This window comes from Tachyglossus aculeatus, chromosome 10, assembly GCF_015852505.1.
Source record: "Tachyglossus aculeatus isolate mTacAcu1 chromosome 10, mTacAcu1.pri, whole genome shotgun sequence".
Classification (NCBI taxonomy): Eukaryota; Metazoa; Chordata; class Mammalia; order Monotremata; family Tachyglossidae; genus Tachyglossus; species Tachyglossus aculeatus.
This window is the reverse complement of record NC_052075.1, coordinates 57,794,329-57,818,282: the sequence shown is the minus strand read 5'-3', so window position 1 is coordinate 57,818,282 and position 23,954 is coordinate 57,794,329. Positions and strand designations below refer to the sequence as shown.

General features: G+C 56.0%; 2 protein-coding genes and 1 long non-coding RNA gene across 3 annotated transcripts; 1 reads left to right on the top strand and 2 right to left on the bottom strand.

Moving 5' to 3' along the window:
* Nucleotides 1–1,978: 1,978 nt before the first annotated feature.
* On the bottom strand, nucleotides 1,979–3,851 carry HOXC12 (homeobox C12). The gene is made up of 2 exons (XM_038753076.1): nucleotides 3,230–3,851; nucleotides 1,979–2,217 (listed from the first exon to the last, which is right to left on the bottom strand). The coding sequence occupies exons 1-2, from the start codon at nucleotides 3,849–3,851 to the stop codon at nucleotides 1,979–1,981; spliced, it is 861 nt and encodes a 286-aa protein (XP_038609004.1).
* Nucleotides 3,852–4,529: 678 nt separating this feature from the next.
* Nucleotides 4,530–22,502, top strand: LOC119933526. Its single transcript, XR_005452560.1, has 2 exons — nucleotides 4,530–4,571; nucleotides 22,120–22,502. It is a non-coding gene; the product is annotated as an uncharacterized LOC119933526 (long non-coding RNA).
* Nucleotides 15,710–20,714, bottom strand: HOXC13 (homeobox C13). The gene is made up of 2 exons (XM_038753075.1): nucleotides 19,964–20,714; nucleotides 15,710–15,966 (listed from the first exon to the last, which is right to left on the bottom strand). Exons 1-2 carry the CDS (start codon nucleotides 20,712–20,714, stop codon nucleotides 15,710–15,712), a joined length of 1,008 nt encoding a protein of 335 aa, XP_038609003.1.
* Nucleotides 22,503–23,954: the final 1,452 nt, after the last annotated feature.

Sequence of the window (23,954 nt, the reverse complement as noted above, 5' to 3'; positions counted from 1 at the left end):
CCCCCTCCAGCCCTTTCCTCTTCCCCGCCGCCCCGGGAACCGACTCAGCCTCCGCTGGGTTGCAGCCTCGGGACCCGAAGCGAGCGATGAGCGGAAAGAGGCCAAGAGCGCCTTTTCCCTACGAGTTCGATCCCCGTGGGCTCGGCGCCCGTCCCGCCCCAGCCCGCCCAGCCCCATGCACGAACCGGATCTGGGGGGCCGTTGGGATCGGGGTCCCGGGGGCTGGGCGGAGACACGGGCCCGGATCTGTCATGAATTTCCCTGGATTCCTGGTCCTGCCGCCTTCTCCGCCGGAGCCCGCCTTCACCTCCCTCCCCCGCCCGGCTCGTCCTGCCCAGGGGAGGGGAAAGAAGGAAAAGAGGATGGGGAGAGGAGAAGAAGGAGGGGGCGAAGGGGGGAGGAGGAGAAGGAGGGTGGAGAAAAGAAGGAGGAAAAGGAGGAGGAGGAGACAGCTTCAGACAAAGGAGGCCCGGAGCGGGTGGGAGTGGGGGGGATACCCTTAGAGACATGGTGGGGGGGGTGGCTGATGGGAGGAGAAGGAGGAGGCAAAGAAAGCCCTGCCCACCCCTCCCTCCAGTCATTATCACGGTCCTGGGAAACGGGGTCTTCTGGTAGATTAGACCTGCCAGCTTCCCCATCCCCGGCCTCGGCCGTGACCGTGAACGCGAGGGGAGGCGGGGCGGGGAGTGGGGAGGGGGTGGACTATCAATACGGACTAGAAAATCGTCCTTGGCCCTCCCCGTCCCCCACCCTTTCCGACAGGGACTCGCTGCCTCCCGCCATCCCCCCCTTCCCAAAACGTGGTGGGATATGTGCGGGGTGGATTCGGGGGCAATAAGTGTGGGAGCCTACTCTCCGCCTAATTTCACTCTTCTCCAGTGCCCTTTTCCTGCCTCCTGTTCTAGAGGGGCCCCATAAAGACTTTATGACCAGCACACCTGTTATTGGGGGGTGGGGGCACTGGACGTTTGGTGTGTTATATGGGTTGAGGCTGCCTCCTCCATATAACGCGCCTCGGCCCGAAGGAGAGGGAAGGAAGCGCCCTGCTGCCTTTTCCTTCTCTTCCAAGAGGCCCCCGGAGGTTTTTTTTAAAAAACGCACATAACTGTTCCCTCAACTTGGACTGGTCGATCGCCTCCTCCGAAGTGACTTTCCCCTCTTCCGAGCCCTTTTTCCTCCCCAGCCCGCACGGCGCCACGGAGGGATCCGGCTCGGATCTTCGGGGTGAAAAGGAAAGGCCCCCTTGTACGGGTTTAGCTGGGGGACGGGACTGTCCCTCTTCACCGACTCGGGAAAACTAGCAAGTCTCGAGTTCGTAACTGTCCCTCTTCCGTTTCTTTTTTACCTTCGCCCTCTCCTCCCCTCTCCCCCCCCCCCCCCCCCCGCCAACCTCCTTCTCCTCCCTCCCTGCACATGAGGACCGGCTCGGTAGCCCCTTTCCCTCTTGCCTTTCAATGCCCCTCTCCCTCACCGCAGAAGGACTTCAAAGACTGAGAGCGGAGCGGGGCCTAGGGAAGCGAGGTGTCCGGGGAGGGGGAAAAGGAGAAAGGGGAGAAGGGAGAAGGGAGAAAAAAAGGAAGGGGGGAGAGACACGCCCTTACCCTCTAGCTGCCCGCGAAGGCAGCCCCGAAAGACCCCTCCCTTCCCTCTCCCGCCCCCGTCCCAAATCCCACAGAAACCCAAAGGTGTTTTGTTTTACTTATCGTTCCCTAGCAGGTCCGGGTTCCATTTATCTCTCACTCTCTCTCTGTCTCTCTCTCTGTCTCTCTTGCAGCTGGAGTTGTGTTGGGGGCTTGTAGGATCCTAACTTTTTTTTTTAAGGGACCGATTACCGGAACAGACACAAACACCCCGTTGGAGTCCGGCCCGCCGTGTATGCGGGCGGAACTGTCTTACGCGGGCGGGGCGGCGGCAGATGGAGCCTTTTTCGATTATGATTATGATTATTATTTAGGGTCGTTACGGGTAGGGGTTGAGTCTAGAAGAAGGAGAGGGCTTGCTCTCGGAGGAGAAGTCTTTTCTTTTTCATCCTGCGGTTCTGAAACCAGATCTTCACTTGCTGATCACTAAGGTTCAATCGGTCCGAGAGCTCCCGTCTCCTCTGACGCGTTATAAACTCGTTCACCAGAAATTCGCCTTCCAGCTCGGCCAGCTGCAGCTTCGAGTACGGTTTGCGCTTCTTCCTCGACCTCGTGTGAAGCGGGTACCAGGGAGTGCCTGTGGCGGGATTGGGGAGGTGAGGTGGGGCAGAGGAGAAGGTGCGAGTTATTCATTAAAAGAAAAAGTAAGTAAAGTGAAAGGGAAGGCCCGATCCTGAGTTCCCTCTTCCGGATTTATTCCCCACATCTTTCCTCCTGATCCCCGCCCCATCTTTCCGTCTCCCTCCCCTCTCCCCACTCCCATCTTCTTTCCCCCACCCGCTTCTCTGCTTCTCCCCGCTCCCTTCTCTTCCTAATCCCCCTCCCCTCACCCCCTGTCGTTTGTCCTCTTCTTTCCCAGACGCCCCCAGTCCCAAGGAGGACATCTCCTCTGATCGGGCCAGGCGGGGCAGCGACCTCGGACATGGACCAATGAGGAAATAAGTGTTGTTGGCGGTGGTGGTGGCTTTAATTTTATTATCATTATTATTATTATTATTTGGGAGGAAGGAGGTGTTATGAGGGAGGGGAACTTCGGGCTTCCGAGAGGAAGGAGGGAAAAAGGAATCGACCCCTGAGGGAGAACGACAGGTTCTCGCCACCCACCCTCCATCCTGAAGTTGCCCGCTCCCACTCAAGACATTCATTCAATCGTATTTATTGAGCGCTTACTGTGTGCACAGCACTGTGCTGAGCGCTTGGGAATTACAAGTCGGCTACCTATAGAGACGGTCCCTACCCAACAATTGGGCTCACAGTCTAGAAGAGTGGGCTCAGAGTCAAGACGTCCACACTCTCTTCTCTCCCCAGCCGGCGAGTCTCTCCCTCCCTTTTCCGGGAGGGGACCGGGAGTGGGGGTGGGGAAGGGGAGATTTCCAGGTTTATAGGGGCTTCCCCCTCCGCCCCCATCCTTTTTCTTTGGGCAAGCGACGGCCCGTTCGCCCAATGCGCTGCTTCCCCTAGCGGTCCGGGCGCACATCACCGAGTGGCGGGACCGCGGGGGTCCAGAGGTGGGTGGGCTGGGGAAGGGGATGGGGGAGCCCCACGTCGCGACAGCCCCGGCCCCAGCCCCCCGAGAGGGGTGGGCTTACCGCTGGCCGAGAGACCGTGGCCCTGGTTGATGGGGGACCCGAGGGCCCCCGCGTCGCCGCCGCCGCCGCCGCCACCTCCTTTGCCGCCTTCGTTGAGTAGAGACGAGCCGGAGTCGGACTCGAGGGACTGACAGGACGCGGGGTCGTGCGGGGCGGAACCGTCGACCCCCGGCCCCACCGCCGCCGCCGCCGCCGCTGCCGTGCTGTAATCGTACTTGCCGCCGGCGAAGGCCATGGTCGGGGCCGCGGGCCCCGACGGCTCCAGGGTCATCAGCCCCGTGTCCCGGCCCCGCTCCTCCCGCTTGAGCCCGGCCCCCGGCTCGGAGCACGCGTCGCGGTAGTAGCACTTGGTGTCGTCGACTCGGGCCAGCTCGCAAGTCCGGCCGAAGGGCGGGCTGAGCGACACGGGGCCGCCGAGGTAGGGCTGCGGGTAGGCATTGCAGGGCTCCCCTGACGCCCAGGGCAGCGAACACACATTGTCCCGCCGCGGGTAGGGCAGGGAAGGAAGCCCGGGCAACTGTGCCCCCGAGGCGCGGAAGTTGGGGAAATAAAAGGTGTCGCCCGTGTGGATATTGACCAGCGGCCCCACGAACCCGGGGTTCAGGAGATTGTGTTCACCCATCTCCGCCGGGCCCGACCGACGCTTCTACTTTAGTGCTCGCTGACATTAAAGATAGTTAAACCTGAAGCTGCCTGCCATTGGTTGTGGGGAGGACACGTGGGGCCCCCCCTTCCTCCTGAGGAGGAGGAGGAGGAGGAGGAGGAGGAGCGCGAAGGACAAGACCGGGGAGGGAGAACGGGGAGTATCGGAAGCCCCCCCCCCCCCCCACCGTGGACTATCAGAGACCCACCGTCGTCCCCAACCCCTCCTCCTAGGATTGAGAGACAAGGCGAGTTGGTTTATGAATCTTTTTGGGGGACTAAAAAAAATCATAAAACGTTTTATAACGCAAGGAGCGACGGGGTTTAAAAATACTAATAAAGGTCACACACACACGTATACACGCACACGAAAATCACACACCCCAGCATCCCCCCACCCCCAGATGTGTGCGCCTCGATGCCGACAGCTGGGCGAGCGCTGTCTGCCGTTCTTTAATTAGCTCCTTTATTAACTAAAACCGTTGAAATTTACAATATCTCCCCAATAAATTACTATTAGATATCGTGTCATATAAAGTTTACTGGCTCTTTAAAGAGACGGATGAGCCCGCTGGCTACAGGGGTTTATTTACAGGACAGGGGGGGCAGGGGGCGGGTGAGGTGGAAACCGGTTTGCGTGACTACTTTTGGATTCGGGACGCTCGAGCCACAGCACTTCTCTGGCTGCCTCTCCCTCCAGGTATCGCCAGAATGCTTTTTTTTTCCCCTGTGGGAAGGGGTGTGTGCGAGGGCGGTTTGTGAGTGTGGGGGGGTCTGGCTTCCCTCTGGGCTCTCCCCAAGGTCTTTAGTCAATCGAAAGAAAGTCCCACTGTCAGAGGGAAAGGAGCCGGTCCCCGCCAGCTATCTTCTTCCGGGAATTTCTTTTCCGAAAAAAAAAAAGCAAACAAACGCGGGGGCTCCCCCGGGCGGGAGGGAGAAAGTCGGGGGCCCAGCTCTGGGGAGGAACGCAAGGCCGAAGGGGTAGGGAGTGATCCGGACAGAACATATTCGCGGTCTGGAACGCGGAACCGAAGCTACATGCTTGGGACTCCTGGGGGGAGCCGCGACCCAGAAAGAACCGTCCAGTCCATCCCAGTGTTGGCGGAGGACTCCAGGTTGCGGGGCGGAGGCTGGAAGCAGGGGAGAGTGGGGGAGTGAAGACGGTGGAAAACCTGCCAGATCAGTCCTGTTCCATTTGTTTGAAAGACCATGAAACATTCCATCGAAATGTCTACATTTAAATTTAAGCACCTTACAGCGGGCGAATCGCTAAATCCGCGAACTCTGCTGTAAAAGATAAATAATTTTCTGGGTAAATAGACAGCTAGGAAGGCCCACGGATCGACAGAAAAATGGAAGGAGAAACCGAGAGGGAGGGAGAGAGAGACACACACAGAGAGAAACGGAGAGATAACTCCCAGCTTCCCAGTCCGGAGAAGCCGATCAGTAAATCCTTATGTGAAGGGGAGATGTTTTTAAACCCTTAAGAGATAGCTCAACCAGAAGAGCGATGCATCTCCCACTAAGATTCGATGGGTCTGCGGACAGACAGATACAGGAGGATGCCCTTGCAATGCATGCGGACAGGCGTTTTCCCACCCCTTCTGGGCTAACCGGACGCCCCGGAGAGTTGACCAAAATTCCTCGGATTCCGTTTCTCCCTGGGAGAGTGGAGATGCACACCCCTTCCAGCTAATACACACACCCTCACATACACGAACACAAACACGCCCTCACACACACACACACAAACACACCCTCACACACTGTCACACACTCACACATCTGTCCACTTATTCTCCTACACTCCCTAAAAGCATACCAAAAAAAAAATCCCCAAAGCCCCCACCATCACAAGTTTCCTATCCTCCATTTGACCCCTTTCCCACCTCCTCCCCTTGGGCGCTCACCCCCTCCCAACCTCTAGCCCAGTTAGGGGATAGAGAGTGAGAGAGGAAGATGTTCTGGAGTCGGGAGATCCCCCCCCCCCGCCCCCTCTTCTACCCCTTCAGGCAAATCCACAGCCGCGGGGACAAGGAGGCGAAGCTGGATTATGTCGGTTTCTGGCAATAGGGAAAATAGTTTAGTCTCCCGGCCTGGAGAGGAGAGGGGTCGTCACTCCCTGTGCCCTCCCCCGCCCACCACAACGATCCAGATAAGAACCCCACTAACGTTTTAATGAATACTCTCACTAAGTTCTTGGTGTTGACTCTATTGTGAAGGAATTTCACCGCGCTATCCAGAGTATTTTTCTTTTTAGATGGTGTGTGTGCGTGCGTGTGTATCCGTGTGCGTGCGTGTATGTGTGTGTGTGTGTGTGTGTGTGTGTGTGTGTGAAGAAGTCTCCTTTACTTTCCTCGCCCCCCCTTTTAGGGCTCCAACCCCATTTTTCCCCTCCATTCTTTCCGTCTCCCATCTCCTCCAGTCCAGCTCGCGCGAAAATATCCCATATCGACTGAGTTCATTAGAAGGGGAGAAAGAGGGAGCTTCAAAGAGAGATGCTGTTTTTAGCAGAAACCGCTACCCCAACCCCAATACATAATCACACACACACACACACACACACACACACACACACACACACACACACACACTTTCCTCTGCCTTTGGTCTTTCTGGGTTGAGTGCACGGGGAAGGAGGCTTATCCAGAGGAGAGAGGTTGATGGATACGTGTGTGTGTGTGTGTGGGAGGGCGGTTAATATATCTAGGAGAGGCGATGGAGCGGGGATCTGGAAGGAAGGAGATGGAGGGGAAAATAGGATGGGGAGATGAGAGGGGGGGTCTCTCCTGACTCACCGAAGGTGCCGGAGGAAGCGGGCAGAGAAGAGCAGGAGAACGACAAAGGGACAAATTCTTCTTCCCCGAAGGGGACGTCCCCTCACCCCCAACTCCCTTCCTCCTTTCCCTTTCTTGAAACAGGTTAGGGGGAATACTAGGATTCTCTTCCTCTGCCTCTGGAGCCTAGCCCCCGTCCCACTCTCGGCACCTCGCTGCTTGCCCTTTAGGCCCGCCGCCGCCCAGTTCCTCCGGGCTTTTAGCTTCTCTCCCGGCTGGGACCGCAACCGCCCCGCCGATGGATTCCACCGAAATCTAAAACCAAAATTAACCTCACAACACGCACCCAAACTACAGCGCGCGCTCACACACACACACACACCCCCCCCGACACACACAATCCCCTCCACTCGCAAAAGCGTCCACCGACAATGGGTGAGACATACCTCCAGCCGCCTGCGCCGCCGCCGCGATCCCCCTGCCCCCACGCCCAGAGAAACCCCGGTTATAGCGCCGCGGTGGCTTCCAGCTTAGGATGGCGAGCCCAGGCCCGGGCAGGCCGGAGGGGTCAGAGCATCGCGTGAAAACGCGGCACATTCCTCCCCACCGAAACCCGCCCCCAACCCTACCGCACCTCGTCGCCGCCGTGGCCAACAGCTGGAAATCGCAGCCGTTTCCTCATTAATTAACTTCTTGATTAATTAAAACCGATGGGTCGGAGCCAAAGAGATGCCGAAGTGGCCCCTTCCCAAGGTTCAGCTGCTCCGACAGGGCATATTTATCTATATCTACAAGATATCTATAGATAGATTTCCTTATATTCCTATATGTGCGTGTGTGTGTGTGTGTGTGTGTGTGTGTGTGTGTGTGTGTGAAGGCGAGAGCAAGGGGGAGATAATATGTGTCAATAGCCAGTATTCACTGAAGTGTAACTTACACCACACCCTGCCTGTTATGTTACATTACAATATAATCTAACTTTTGCTGTATCCTTCAAGCTAGAACATTTTACATAACCTAGACTGAATAATGCAATCTATACCACCCCGCATCACCTATATAGCCATTGTAATCATATACAATATAACCCATAATCTAAACCATATGTCATAATCTATGTAACATATATAATAGCATAAAAATGTACTATCACTCATACCATATAATACCATTTATACTATGTAATATAATAAATGCCATTTAATGCAATCCAAGCCGTATATAACAATTTTAAAGCGTACTATAAAGTATATTATATAGCCATCTCTACCATATAATACCATGTAATATAGTCTCTAACGTAGAATACAATCTATTCCAAATAGTAGAGCCTAAACCGTAGAATCAAATCTACAGTGAAATGTCACCCCTACCGAAGAATACCATCTGGAAGAGAAATACAACTTGCACTGTGTAACGAAGCCTACACTACATCACAAATACCTATATTCCACCGTGTCTTCTCTACCCGATTACCCCGTCTACCCGGACGGTGGGCTCGGAAGAGGCTAGGCTGAGAAAAGGAGCCTCAGTTCCACACTGGAAACCGCCTGTCTCTCCGTAAGTGCGGGTGCACCTCCCCTACACACACACACACAACACACAAAACCACACACAGACCCTCGTACAGACATATGTATGTACAGGCACGTGCACACTCACCCACAAACTCACGCACACATGGTCACACACACGAGCGGGCTCAAACACACACACATACATATACACACACACACACTCACAAAGTGTCACTCGCTCATCAGACGGCGCGGATATTTCGGTGTCGCTGGCCGGGAAGAGCGGAAATACCAGAAGGGTGTTTGGAGGTGGGAAGTGGGGCGGTCTAAACCTAGGTTCGGTCCGGAGGCCGCTTGGAGCAGTTTCCTGGGTTGGCTTCCTGTAGTTGCGGCCGACGCTCGTCTGTTCGTTGTTTTCTTTGTCGCGGGGGGAGGAGGGCAGAGTTGGCGAGGAGACGGTTCAAGGTCACTGTCTAGTTTGCAAAAACCCGACCGGGGCCATATGCAAAGCAAGTCTGTCGCCGCGATTCCCGGGATTTGGGAAGGAGTGGAGAGATGGGGGGCGGGGGGATCCCAGGAAGACCCTCCTAACCACCACTGCCCAGACTATGCCCCATTCCTCACTCAAATCCCCTGACCTCGATCAAACTCGCTTTATCCTGGAGAGGGAGATGGAGGAGGGAATTTAGCCCTGAGGGCGCGAAGCAGGGACAGACGTGGGGGAGAGGGGGCTGGTTTGCTGGGTACGTTCCCCTCCAGGCCCCTTTCTCGACCCCCAATTGGAACTTGACCCCCACGATCCCCCTCTCCGTGTTTCCCCAGAACCAAGGAAACCCGGCTCCCATCCAGATCCCTGACGTCCGGGGACCGGAGTAGGTGAAGGGAAAACTGCGGGCCGGAAAGACCCCCATCTTCGGCCCGTTTCGCTTTATTTTCCGAAATTCATCTGGGCCTGAAGGGAGCGTGGCGAGGAGGGCCGAAATGAGGAAGGGGGAAGAGAAATCTACCAGGGGCTTTAAAACGGAGGCTGTAATTGGACGCTTAGGTTCTTGCTGCAGGCTATGTTATGCGATCCCACTCGCCGGCGCCCCAAAGTTTTGTGGGGAAAGGAGGAAATCGAAATTGGGGTTCGGCAAACGGAGGAGCCCCCTCCGGGCTGATAAGCGGGGGACTAAAGGGGAGCCCCCACTACAGACGAGAGGCGAAGATCTTCGGCCGGTTCCGCGGTTCGGGGAGGGGGCGTCCTCCAGCCCACGGCGCAGGCTCGGTGTGGTGCCCGCCCGCCCGTCCCGGGGCGTGCTAGGCTTCCACATTCCCCTCCGCCGCCAGCAGAGGCTATCCTCCGCCTGCCAAACGCCCGGGAGTCGCCGCCCCAGACTCCGGGATCCCGGGGTGGGGGCGGTGGGGGGGGGGGAGAAGGGGAGGTCTCAGAGTCTCCACTCCCAACCCTCTTTCCACACCCTTACACCCTTCTGCAGCAATCATCAGACTCCACCCGAGCTGGCCCAGAGTATTTGGGGATCCCCCCCACATCCCGCCGCCCCCTCAGCTACCCATCCCGTCAAGAGTTACCAACCCTCAGCCCTCACCATTCTCAGAGAAATTGGGGGGGGGGCCTCAGCAGCCCCCCAACCAAGGCCACGGAGACTGCTTCCTCACCCCCTCCACCGATCAGACACCCCCTCACGGTCACCAGCCCCTCCCTAAAAAGGAGGGAGATCTCTCGGCTGGTTCATCCAAAGAAAAATCCACCTTCAGTTTCGGGGGGCGGGAGGGGAGCGGAAGAGGGAAACGAACTCGCTTTATCGCTGCTTTGGACTACTAGATATGGGGGTGCGGACCCCGGATATTACGCGCCGCGAATTTACCTGGTGTGCAGATCGGGTGTCTAGGGTTGGATGGGTTGGGAGCGGGGCTCGGAGGAGAAGAGATGGAACGTCTTCGGATTTTTTTCTCCCTCTCCTCATCCCCTCCGCCCTCTACTCCCTAATTTGAAAACCGGGGTGGAAGACGGAGAACAGCGAGTGAGGAGATGGGGGGCAGTTTCGCTGCCGCGTTTTATGAGGGTTAATGGTTATTCTGTCTAGACTTAGGCCAACACCTCTCTATCAGTAAACAGAGGCGGCCGCAGTAGGGGCAGAGGATGCGGGGGTGGGGGGAGCGAATCGACCCTCCCGGCTCAATGGCAACCGGAAGATCAAGGCCTCCGCCACCCCCGCGCTTTTCCGTCCTCCCCCCTCCCCGCCCCCCGTGATGTCCAAGGTCACAAAGGGCCGAACTTGTCACGGTCAAGGCTACAGAGGAAACCGCGGTGGTTGGTCGTTTAGCCTATCGCTACTCCAGCACCCCCTTCAATTCCTCACTCCAACCTCCCCCTCCCCTTGCCCAGTCCCCGCCCTCCCCCCCTTCAAAGCCCCTCCATCCGCCCAGATGTTGTGGTCAACAGCTCCGGCCCCTAGTCACAACATCTGTCTGAACTTCGCTGCAATTTCGCTGCTTGATTTTCCTTCGGGTAAGGGTTGGAGGGGAGACGTTTTGAGGGGGGTCCGGATTTTTCCGGAGAGAGGGGATTGTTCAGTGGGGAAGGGTCTCGGATTCCCTCTCCCTCTCTCTCTCTCCTCCACAAATAGTGGGGCAGGAGGAGCCCTTTCTCTGTGGAGAGTCCAGGCCCTCGTTTGGGGAGGGACGCAGGGACGCTCTCGTCGGCTCGGCCTTCTGGCCCCTCAGTACAGACGCTCACACACAACTTCACACACACACACACACACACACACACACACACACACACACACACACACACACACACACACACACACTCTCCAGCCATCCAATCCGACCTGAGCTATGGCTGGAACCGGAATTCCAGAACTCCAGGGACCAGGCGGGGAAGCGGGGAGCCAGAAACGCAGGGGGTCACATTCAGGACAGGCTTAGTCTCGGGTTCTCGGATACTCGGGCCCCAAACTTCCAACCTCGGAGAGACCAGTGTAGTTAGGAGTCAGGGGGGATGAGGAGGGGGTGAGAGAGAGAGGAAAAGGGCAGCGTCCTTCCTCTGTCCTCTTTGCCTCTCCCAATCGACTCCTAGGTCAGCTCCTCTAGAGGCAGGGGCAGAGACTCGGACGACCGACCAGCAGGGAGAATGGGGAGAGGATTGGAGGGTTTGGAAGGTCGGGGGCAATCCGTACATATGCTAATAAACACCGATGGTTACCCCTAACTTCCACCACCAACACGCATCAGAGACGCCCCTAAACCTACCCCACACACTGCCCCCCTCGCACAACCCGTATTAATACCTCAGAGAAAGAGACCCTTATTAATCCAAGAGGAACTGAATTAGTTCATACATCGCATAAACACTCTCATCCCCACTAATCGGTTCACTTACACTGGAACATACACACATGCTTAGACACACACACAAGCACACACACACATACACGTTCACTCTCCCATACATGGTGTGTGTGTGTGTGTGTGTGTGTGTGTGTGTGTGTGTTCACAAACATGGGAGCATTTCCGCACCCGGATCTCAAGTCCTTTTTAGTTGAGTCTCCTAGATCCCAACTCGGGTGTGCAGATTTCGTTGACTCCAGAGTGATTTATTTATGTGAGGCCTGGCCAGAGGGCTGAGGAAGGTGCAAGACACCCCGTCCATAATCCTGCAAATTTTTCTCGATACCTTCTCTCACTCCCCCAGTCCTTCCCCAGTCCCGTCTGCCCACTCGAGCCTTCCATAGGGAGGTGGGATCACCCCCAAAGCTGGCCGAAGGGGTTCAGAGAACCCCGCGAACCCCTCTTGAAAGGGACCGCCCCCCATTTCTACCTTCCCCCACCTTGCCGTGACGGCCTTTCCTTTCTCCCTTCCCCCCCAGCACCGACAACCTCCTCAGTGCAGACCAAGGCCAAGGGTAATGAGACAGCGCCGGGGACACATCTACACAAGCAGGAATTAGCTGGATAATTCACCCAAAGCATTTACCGTGGCAACGAACGTTTGAAGGTGGGGAGGAGCCCCCTTTCTGGGAATTCTCCGGATCATTGAGGCCGCTTAGACCCGGGTGGGGCGGAACAGACGGGCCGAGGACGACGGCTAACAGAAAAAAAGCCCGGTCAGAGGAGAGAATCCTTTGTTCCCGACGTGGAAAGGAGAGGCTGAGTCTAAACACAGGTCAGACCGACTCCTTGGTGGGACCCCTTCCCCGCCCCCTCTACTCCTGCGCCCTGGATCAAAAATATTCTCTCTAAATAAAAATTGCCCCAATAAAGATGGGAGTCGCGATAACATTGTTTTAGACTATATCTCTTCTAAAAGACTCTTCTTTGGCTGACGCTGTAACGAGCTCATTAATTCCGGCGGAAACAGAGATAGGGCCGAGCGCGTCGGGAAGACAATTAGTGGGTCTGCCTAGGCCGCCACTCGCCAATCATCCCGGTATTAGGCCCCAATGTCAGCATTCTGGACCGTTGTGCGGGGGAGAGGTGGGTGTTTGCCTGTGTGCATTTGAGAGATGGAGGGGAGAAGCAATTATTCTGCGAAATTGGCTGAAAAACTGCGCTTGACCTCCGAGAGGCTTGTGGGGTGGACCAGGGGTGTATGTGTATGGGGGGTGTCCAGGCAACAATTGAGCAGGGTGATCGGCCTGCGACCCCCACCACCTTTTACCCATATAGACGCGGCTGTTTGGGTGGCCAAAGGAAGAGCTTGCCCCGTCGAGGTGAGCGGTGGGGAAGGGCCGGCGGGAGATCGGGGGGGTTCTTGCCTCCACCCCCAGGTCCACTTCCCATGCCGAAGCGGATAACGGGAAGGGAGCATTTCCTGGGATCAACGATGCGGTGTCCGAAGGAAGGGACGAGGAGTGGACTTGCTCCCTTTGTTCTTCCCCTCTCTCAGCCTCACAGCACTTTTGTGCATAACTGTAATTTATTTATTTATATTGATGTCTGTCTACTCCCCAGACTGTAAGCTCGTTGTGGGCAGGGAATATGTCTGTTTATTGTTGTATTGTACTTTCCCAAGCGCTTAGTACAGTACTTTGCACACAATAAGCACTCAATAAATACGATTGGACGAATGAATGAGGGGAGGCTCTGGCTTCTCACGCGTCTGTCCGAGATGAACACACGGACCCCTCTCCCCACCCCCTTCTCTTTCTTTCTCTCTCTCTGTCTCTCTCGGTTCATCTCTGTCTCTGTCACTCTCTTTACGTGTCTCTGTTTTCCTTTCTGACTCATTTTCTCTCTTTGTCTCTCGGTGTGTGCATCTCAGTGGCTCTTTATTTTTCACTGTTGTTCTCTTTCTGTGTCTCCCTTTCTCTCCGTCTTATATTTTCTCCGCCTTTCTCTCACTTTTTATTTTTCTCTCAGTCTTTCTGTCTCTGTCTCTCCGCTCCAGACCTTTCTGGGCGACGGACCCGAATGCGAGGACTCCCGGTCCCACGAATGAACGAAGAGCATTTTCAAACCTGAAGAATCTGAGTCGTTCGCCGGCATAGGCTGGACAGAAGCAAGGCGCGAGACTAAACCAGCGAAATAGCTGGACCGGTCCGAAGTAAACTAGACTTTGGCTTCTTCGCTTTCTCGCTGAGTCGGAGGGAAGCGGGGATTTCTTCTGCCCAAGATATTTATAGATGAAATTCCCGGATGATTCTCTGGTGTAGAATCAACACGATTAATGTCCAGTACGAAGGAGGGATTTGAGACGCTTCGGCTCCCGTCACCAATCCCAATTTTTTCTTCCCAACTGCCCCGCCCGGGGTCTGTTTCTTGGGCAGTAGGAACCCTCCGTTAAAGCTGGGGTGTTGGCGCCCAGAAATTCACAAAGAGCGTTGACTGGCCCAGACAAACCCGGACACGACCATCCCCCCCGCCTTTAACCGGTGTAGACAAGTTGTTCTGATGTCTGAATAGCTTTGTGTACCTCCCGAGTCATTCATATAATTGTTTTACGTTTAGCCCGCGGCGCAGATACAGAGCCGAGGCTTACATTTATACAGTGTTTAATGTTTTCCAACAACGTTGTCGAATAATCTAGATCGCTCGCTTCGAAGCCAAAAAAAATGACAGTTTATTTTAAAAACAGGTTCATCTTGGTGTGTGTGTGTGTGTGTGTGTGTGTGTGTGTGTATGTGTGTGTATTGCATTCAGAACATTGTCATTCGGACACCACAATACTATGTACAGGTACGAGACATTAAAAAAGAGAGAGAACACAGTTGGGCGAGGTGGGGGGGATGGGAGAGTGATGAATAACGTCCAGAGCAATATCGGGCTGCGTCTACACCAGCAAGATGGAGATGGAGCTAGGAGTCAAATATCCGCATTTTTCATGGCTCTCAAGGTTGGGGGAGGGGACTCTTTGAGGTCAAAGCGCATTTGAGGAGAGGCTGACCTGAAGAATCCAGTTTGAGGTCTTCATACTACGCTCCGCTCGGGTAAAAGTCCCGAAACCACAAAGTCCAAGAAACTCGGATGGTGAGGTGATTCCAGTCCCTTCCGAGATGAAGTTCCCCCTTCTTTTTCTTAAGAAAAAAATTAATGACTGCTTCCACTTTCCGTCTCCCCCACCCCCGCCCCAACAAAATGTAAAATGACGTTAGCAGCTTTAAATATTTTTTCTTTCTTTCTTGGATTTCCATGTTGAGACGAGAAAAAGAGAGAGGGCGAGTGGAAGTTGGGAGCTCGGGGGAGTTGTGGGGTGGGATGAGTCGGGGTCTTCATGGATTCGGGGGTTAAGGAAGGACGAGACGCGGATGGGATGGGGGTGGGAGAGGGTCGGGGGGAGGAGGGAGGGGGCAGCTTCGGAAAGAAGGTACAAAACCCCGATCCAGGCCCCGTGTCTCGACTCTGCCTACGTGGCTGGACCCGTCATTATTATTATTATTATTATTATTATCATTATGATTTTTTAAATATACACAGACCACTTTTTCAGATCCTTTCACAGGCCCGGGAGAAAGCAGGAGTCGAAAGGGAGAGATCCAGGCCATCTCCCCGGCTCTACCTCGTCCAGTCTCTAGGTCAGGTCTCCATTGCCGCAAAGAAGCGGAAGGTAATCCGGATTATTTAGCCCCCAAAACCCGCTTTGGCTGGAATGATCCGGATCCTCTTTTCCAACTCCCTTTCCTTTGGGGCTCGGATGAGGGGAGATAGTGGAGACGGGACGTTAATCTGCCGAGCCTCCATTGCTTTTCCGGTAAAACTCCCCTCAGCCCTCCTGAGGAGCCTCGGCTCCGGGTCATTCCAACCCAAAAACCCGCTTCGGTTGGAATACTCCGAATCAACACCTGCCCCCTCCTTCTGGCCAGTGAGAAGCAGCGGAAGGAAGGCAGTGGAGACCCTTCCTTCTCCCGGGCTCCCGCGTGTCCCTCTGTCCTCCTCGTTAACATTAATTATTATTATTAATTATTATTAATATTAAATAATCGGTTTTCTCGGCGAAGAGTCCAACGGTGGGGGTGAGGGGTGTCTTATGATACAAAGCGGCGAGATAAATAGGGCGGGGGGGAGGCCTGGGGGGCTCTGGGCAGTGGGGTCTGGTGACGTCAGGTGGCGTGCAGGTGAGGCGCTTTCGATTTACTGACCACTTTCTTCTCTTTGACGCGTCGGTTCTGGAACCAGATGGTGACCTGGCGCTCCGACAGGTTCGTGGTCGCCGAGATCCGCCGCCTCTTTTCTTTGGTGATGAACTTGCTGGCCGCGTATTCTTTCTCCAGCTCCTTCAGTTGGATCTTGGTATAGGGAACACGTTTCTTCCGGCCCCGCCGGTAGCTGCTCCCCTCGGGCTGCAGAGGGACCACATCTAAAAGGAGTACCAGGGGTGGGGGAGGAAGGGAGAGAGAGAGAGAGAGAAAGAGAGAGAGAGAAAGAGAGAGAGAGAGAGACAGAGACAGAGAGAGAGAGACAGAGAGAGAGAGAGAGAGACAGAGAGAGAGAGAGGTGAGCGAGGAATCGTCTGGAGGGAGCAAGAGACAAGTTGCTTGGGGTCGAATCTACCAGGGCCCGGTTATTAGGAGTGAGATGGGGTAACCTACATAATCCAGAGGAGACCAGAGCAAGAGAACAGGCCCCCACCGAGTCAGCAGAGACCCGAAAGCGGGAACTGGGGGAAAAAGGGCTCGTTGGTAAAGGGGAGGCTTTTCTCTCTCTCTGAGGAGAGGGGGACCCCTGGATTTCTCGATGCCCTTAAATCTGGTCTTCACAAAGCCGCCCTCCCTCCCCGCAACCGGTCTGCTTTGTCTTCCCCTCCCTCCCCCAACCTTTCGGACGGAGTTTCAAGTCTTTGTTTCGCAGCAAGCCCGCCCACGAAAACAGCTCCGAGCGGGGAGACAGCTGAGGGCTGGAGTCGGGGCTGGGCTGGGGATAGGACCCAGGCAGGCCCATTCCCTCTCATTTCCTTCTTGCTACCTCTTTCCCCTTTCCCGCTTCCCTATCCCAGGAGAGGATCTCCTCCCCCCTCCCCCCGCAAGCCTAGGCAGGCAGAGTGGATCCCAATTAATCAGGTTAAAAATTAGCTCTATTTTTTTTTTGGGGGGGGGGGGGGAGTGGAAGAGGCTCATCTACACTCTCCCGGACAGAGTCCAGCTCCCGGACCCTCTCCTGGCAATCTCGGAACGACGTCGGAGAGCAGGGCCGGGGTTAGGGGGGTGGGCTTCCAAACGATTATCCAGGCCAGCCCCAACGCCCAGCCAAGGGGCGGTGAGGGCCGCGTGGATGTGGAGTTGATTTTCCAGAAAGATCCGGGTCACCGTGTCAACTCCGCTGGACTAGCACTCCCGCTTCCGGCCTCGGTCAGAGGCGGTGTCTACACGGGCAAACTGAAGTGCGGTCTGGGAAATCGCTCCCTGAATTAGATCCCTCGGCCGAACGCCTGGGACTACGAACACCCTAGGGTTTTCCCCAATTATCTGGATAATTCCTCCCGCTCCTTACTCCTCTTTGCCTAAGCAAACACAACCCCCTCCTCCGAGATCCTAAACCCAAGCCCCACACGCACGCGCACACCCTCATCCATCCGCATCTACACTTGTCCCTTTAAGAATCCGCCGTGGTGTATGAAGCAAGTTGAATTCTCCACAATGCGCTGTTCGACAGGGGAGGCGGTCGGGCCGCCGTAGCTCGCTTCTTCTGTTTTAGCACCCTCTTTCTTGAGGACTTTTTTCGGTCGAAAATCCGGATTCAGCCCTCGGGACCGGGCGGCCCTTTACCTACTCCGGGAGGACCACACGGCCCGGGATTCCATTTCACAGCGTCACATTATGTGACCTTAATAGATTGAGTTTTCTATTCCATCAGCTTCTATTAATATCATGCATATTGCACTGTGGGTCTCGGCTGTGCTCTCTGAGATCAAATGGATTCTGAGAAAATACACACACACACACACACACACACACACACAACGCGTTAGCAAACAGACTGTGTAAATGTCCCCGCCACTTTCTCACCATTCGCCCACAGACACACACAACCAGACACACACACTCAGACGGACACACCCACATAGAAACACAGATATAAAGACATCCGTGTATACGCATGTAGCGCTGCACTATAAATAGCAACTTGCTGATGCTTATCTCCTGATATGTATCTCAATTTATATTATAATCGTTATTTATGCGGGTATTAAAATCTCCGAATAATTATTTCAAGGCACAAAGAAGGAAACCTCAGAGTAGTTCAAACCTATGAAGGCGAGTGTGTTCAGATAAACAAATCTACCTCTTTTCACTTGGAAGTCACGCAAATACATATGTTCGGAGTAAGAGATATTTGTGAATGGGAAAATATCTTGTAAATAAACAGCACTCTGCGCACACACGCAAGCACAACACTCACACGGATATCACATTCTCATCACACATCACACACACTCACACTCACTCTGCACCGAGGAGCTCTCTATCTGCTCCTGGCAGACCACCCTCACCACACACAACTCACAAGCATACCGTACATTCACACGTACACCATCCATTCCGAAACAATCCTCATACACGACACACTCACACACTCCTCCCCAGCTACATGCTCACTCACATAGAAGGTAGAGTAACATCCCAGATGAAAGCTGTTTTAAATAAATGAAAATACCATTTTCAAGGGAGTATATGTCCTGATTAAATAAGCAGTTCCAGAGGCTAAGTGAAATCCTTTCGTCAGATCCAGATCCCGTCCAGCTCCAACCCTAGCAGAGCCTCAGATCCATCGTCTACCCCAGTCCCTGTGCAGTCACACCCCTATTCTCCTGCCCTGCCCAAGCCTCGTCTCGACCCAGACCCCAGCCCCAACCAAGTCCCCTTACTCTCGAGAAGCTCGCAACTCAGTAGCTTCGCAGTGGGCAAGGAGATAAAACAGAGTTAGTCGCATCCTGTCTCCGTCCCGGCTGTAACCCTGCCCTGTCCCGTCTCTGTCCCACTTCTGTCCTCTGTCTGTTCCAGGCTCTGTCCCGACTCTGTCCCCAAATCTGTCTTCGCTTCTGTCCCTACCAGAACGCTATTCTTCGAGTGTGAGGTTAGAGCCCAGTCTGGGGAGAGAATTTTCTCCCGGCTCCTGCCCAGCGCTTGCCAAACACTTGGCCCACCTCGGCCATTTTATTTTATTTTATTTTATTTTTAAAACACAACGTCCTTTCTCGCTACTCCAGTCCGGGAAAAACCAGGCAGGGGGTCCCCGCTGCAGGGGGTTCTGTTCCTCTGTCTGGGACTCCCCTCATCCTTGAGCGGTTGGGGGAAACTGGAGACTGTCGGAGCCCTGGATCCCCTTATTCTTCAGGTCAGGCCCTGCTCTCTCACTCAGGGGGCAGCCGCTTCCCCGCTCCCCCGAACCCTCGGACCTCTCTCTAACTGGATGGAATGGCGTTGTCACGGAGGGAGCGGGGGGCTTCCAGAAAGTAGCCCCGGGTCAGACGGACAGCGCTGCTCGGCTCTAGGGTCGCCCCTCCTCAGCCGCCACCTGCGAAATGCGCCCACATCCTCCAATCATTTCTGTCCCAGCCCGTCTCCCTGGACTCCCCTGTTGGAGGAGGGGGCGTCAAATGTTTGGGGTACGTGCGCGAAGGGGGGAAACCAGGGCAGAAATTCCCAGTTACCTCCAGAGAGACCCGACCGGGCGTCACGACTCGGATCGTTCCCCGTGCTCCCACAATTTCTCGCGTTCCCCAGGCAGATATTAAAAATAATAACGATGGTGTTTGTTAAGCGCTTACTATGTGTCTAAGCAGATGCTCGCCGGATAGTCGGGCCTCACGACAATCCGGTTTATGCCCGAATCGGCCCGATGATGGGGACGAACGGAGCGGTTCTCCTTCCCATAACAGTCTCCCACCCCGACTGCATCCACGGCTCTCCCCACGCCCCCAGGCCGCCCCCCCCCCCCCCCCGCTCCACAATTGGGTACGGGCCGCCAGCACTTTTATCCCTCACCCCCGGGATCCCAAGCGAGGGTGTTTTCGGACCCGAGTCCCCTCCCCGAGGCTGGCGACGATGTGGGGGGCGGCTGCAGCCGAGGAGCCGGGCGGCTGCGATTGCTACACCCTCGGCGGGGCGGCTCGGCTCGGCTCGGTTCGGCTCGAGACGTGTCGGAGCAGATTCGCCGGCGCATTCCTGAGCTCAGCTCACCGGGCCGGCTCCCGGCGCCGGGCGAGACCGCGGGGGTGGCAGCGGCGGCGGCCAGAGACGGGTTGGTGGAGGTGGGGCCGGGGAAGGGGGGTTAGGGGGAGAGCACCGGATCGGGAGGAGGGGGCGAGCGGGAGTGTGTGTGTTGGGGGGGGGGGGATGACACACAAGCCCCCTTACCTGGGAACGGCGATTTCCAGAGGTGAGCGGACTGACTCTGCTCTTTGGAGCAGTACACCTGACTATCCCAGCTGTTGGAAAGAGCCCAGTGCTGATAGCCCTCCACCGGGATCAGGGCGTCGTGGCGCGGCTCTGGGTGCCCGCTGATGCCGGGCACCACAGACACGTCCAAGTAACCGGGCACGGCCTGGTAGGAGCTGGCAAAGCTCGGGTAGAAGGCGAACTCCTTCGCCCGGCAGGACAGCTCCTCGCCCGCCAGGGGTCCCGACGGCTCCTGGAATTTGTCTCCCGGGTGATAGGCGCACGGCTTCTGCTGCAGATTCACATTGTGCGATAAGCGGCAGCCGTAGTAGCTGCCCCCGAAGGGGTAGCCGTAGCCCAGGCCGGCGCTGGAAGACGTGGGGGGCGCCGACGGGGGCGGGCACTGGCGGGCCGCCTCCGGGGCCGTGATGTCCGTGTAGACGGGGCCCTGGTGGCCGCCCAGCGGGGCCGGGGGGCGGCCCAGCACCGGGTGGGAGAGCAGGTCCCGGCAGTGGCCGGAGGAGCAGCTGCCGCCCAGCCCGTCCATGAGGGGGGTTTTGCTGGGGCTGATTCCGCCTCCTCCTCCGCTTCCTCCTCCTCCTCCTCCTCCTCCTCCTCCGCCGCCGCCGCCGCCGCCTCCCGGTCCGGCGCTGCTCTCCGCCGAGTTGTCCTCATAGACGTACATGAGGCTCTCCGGCCACCGCGGGTGGAGGAGCAGCGAAGTCGTCATGGCATTGCCTGCCCTGAGCTTTTGAAAAACTCCACTTGCCAAAGGCTGAGAGCGAGGAAGACACCTCGAACCCCCTTTCCCCTCCCCCCTCCTCCTCCTCTTCTTCCCTCCCTCCCTCCTCGCATTTCTCCTCCCTCCCTCCTCCCCGCGCATGCGCCCCGCCTCGCTCCCCGGTTCATTAAGAAATCCTCCGACACACATACACATTCACACACGCAGCACACACCCCCAACACACACACACACACGCACTCACACACACGGTCGCGCGCGCGCCCACCACGTGACCTCATCCAAGGGAGAGGGGGGTGGGGGAGACAGCCCTGTGCTCATTGGCTCGGGGACGATGGGGAGGGGTGATGGGGAGGGGTAATGGGGGGGGGTAGAGCGATTTAAAGGGGCAGGGCAACGCCCCCTGGATGGCAGGGAAAACGGGTGGTGGGGGGGGCGCTAGGGGAGGGAAAACGGATAGGAGAGGAGGGGGCTCGGGCACCGTTTGGCCGACCCAAAGTGGGCATGGTGGGTGGTTTCGGGGAGGTTGAGGAATTGGGGGCAAGGGATGGGGCGTGCCGCCCCCACCCGAAAAGAAGAGCCGGGAGAGCGGGACGGGGGGTGCTCTGGCGTAGAATCAGATCTTTGAACGCGGAGCAAACCGGCAAACAAGCGGGAAGGAGTAGGGAGAGACGGAGGTCTCTGTCCCCCTCGCCCCCACCATTTTCGGCCGGAAAGCCCGAGTCTATCTCCATCTCAGACTGTCCCCGTTCCTCACCTCCAGCTCTCCCTTGTGAGTAAATCGAATAGAGAAAAAAAATTCGGGTTCTCCCCCTCCTTCCGAACCCCGGAATCACCGGTCCTCGTCTGCAATCTTGGCTTCTCTTTCAGACGAGAAAAGAAAGCTCCCCCGATTCAGAGAGAAGTAGAGAGGACCCCGCGAACTCATATTCCCACCCGGGAGAAGCGAGGAACCCAGACCCAAACCCATTCATTTTAGCAGACTCTCCGGTGGTGGTGGTGGGTGAAAGGACCGTGTCTGCTCGCTCCCGGGGGACCGTCCTAGGGGTGACCCCTTCCCCCTCACGCTTTTTGGGTTCACCCACTCCCCAAAGAACCACCCCAGGGTGTCTCCCTGTCCCCTCGACGCGCTCCCAATCTCCCCGCATTCCCAGATCTGGGCGCTTCACCGAAGCAGTAAATCTACCGGTTTCCAGGTCAATCAGCCCCAGAACAGGGACCACTGAGGCTCAGAAAGGATCTCAGGGCAGAGAGACCCGGGAGGACCCGAGGGACCGAGTCTAGTTCCTTATGTATTCGGGGAGCGGTGGGAAATGATCAGAAATCGATCCTTGCCACTAGGAGGGAAGGAGGACAGAAAATATATATTTTTAGACATGTTCTTTCTTCTTCAGTTTCTCGCAGCATGTTGAGTGCGACTCCATCCTAGATTGGAACCGGGTTCGGGTCCACTGTCTGCGCCTCCGGGGAGGAAGAGAAGAGAAAGTCCAAGATGGGGTAACCGGCGGAAGACCCTTCCCCCGTCCTTCCCCTCCAGCGGTCCCCGTTGCCCGCCAATTTCGGAGTTTCGACCGCTGGAGACCGAGTTCACTTGGCTTCTGAGATCTGCCTGTGTGTATTCGGGATAAAGGTCAACTTCTCTATGAGGGCGGTTTTTTTCCCCTCCCCTAATCACCACCATCATCATATTATATACATCTTTCTCGGATTTATTTGGGGTTCTTAATTGTGTGACTCATCGCGTGATTATTTGGGAAATAAAAAAGAAAAGAAAGTGGCCGGTGAGTCTTGGTCTGTGCAATCCGGAAGGCAATTAGATCTGAAGGGAGGAAATAAGAACGAGAGAGAGAGGCAGACAGAGAGAGGCTCCGGGTGGCGAGTTAACCGAGAAAAAGAACTGGGGGAAGGAGGGGGGGAGAGGAAGAGGCAATTTTATGTCTAAACAACTCCCGGTCCAAGGTCAAGGTAAAATCCTAAAACAAAGCTTGTCTCCCCTCCCCCATTCGCGTCTAGACAGGGGCTTCAGTCTCGGTGTCTGAACGAGGACGGGGTTCGAACCCAAAACCCTGCCGCTGCCCAGACCCGAGTTCCAACCCCGTTCGGGGGTCGTCGGCTTCCCCCTCCCCACCGCGCCCTGCCTCGCCTCGTTCCTCAACCGAGAATCCCACAAAACACGTTTCGCTGTCACCTTGTCTACTTCCCTCAAAATGGTGGTCGAAGCTTTGGGATGGTCGCGGGGAGGGCAGAGACTTGGACTCCTGGGGCCCCTGGGACCCTCAATTTCCCCCCTTCCCTCTCTCGAAAAGGAGACTTAAGGGGCCCTGGAAGTTAGACTCTTAAAGGAAAGCGGCCGTCCATAAATGAAATTAATAGTATGTGTTCTTCCTGGGTTTATGTAAGGACAGTCACTCTCCCTAGTGCAATGAGATATAGATTTAATTAAGCTCGGGACTTTACAATTCCATTTATTGAGGCCAGGTTGCCGGGCGAAAATTAACACAGAAAGTAGGAGTGAGAAAGGGGTGGAGGGCAGGAAATGGGGTTCCTGGAGCGCCCCAAACCCTTTTGCCTTCCACATTCCCCCCACTTCTAATCTAGGCTCTCCACGGTCTCCGCCCTGATCCGCGTTCCCCTCTCGTCCTTCAGTTGGCCGTCGGATTAGGGGCCGCGAGCAAAGCAAAATGAACCGTAACAATTGTGGGTTCGGATCTCTCCTCCTCTCCAGAAGCGGGGAGCCGGGGGCTAAGGCTGCCGGGACACGAATAGAATAAAATTGGACCAAACTCCTGGAGAAAAAGGAGCTCTGGAGGGTGAGGATTGTGGCGGTTGCGGGGCGTAGGGGTGGATGAGGTGGGGGAAAGGCATCATTATAACCCAGGACCGCCTCTGTCTGTGCTTGGCCCTTCCGCTTCGGCTCTTTCTCCGTCTCCATCCAGGAGAAATTTCCCGTATTTCCATCTCTCTAGACCACCACTACCCCTAACCCCACCCCCCACACAGAACGCCGTTCGAGACGTTCGGGTGCCTAGATAAATTCCCACCCACCTCTTTCATCAGCCTTCTAAACGGTCCGTCTCTTTACCGATCGATTTCCCAAGCTTCGGCCCCCTAATTCTGTTCTCTGTATTTCCCACGGGCATGGGGAAGAGCTCTGTGAATCTGCACCCTCACCCCACACGGACATTTGGGTGTGAAGCCCTTTCTCGCGGAACCTCCTCTCCTTGCCCCC

Coding starts and splice junctions, on each gene's coding strand:
- HOXC12 (XM_038753076.1), bottom strand. CDS start 3,851: ATGGGTGAACACAATCTCCTGAACCCCGGGTTCGTGGGGCCGCTGGTC. Junction 2,218..3,229: donor CCACGGTCTCTCGGCCAGCG/GTAAGCCCACCC, acceptor ATCCCGCCACAG/GCACTCCCTGGTACCCGCTT.
- HOXC13 (XM_038753075.1), bottom strand. CDS start 20,714: ATGACGACTTCGCTGCTCCTCCACCCGCGGTGGCCGGAGAGCCTCATG. Junction 15,967..19,963: donor CTGGAAATCGCCGTTCCCAG/GTAAGGGGGCTT, acceptor TACTCCTTTTAG/ATGTGGTCCCTCTGCAGCCC.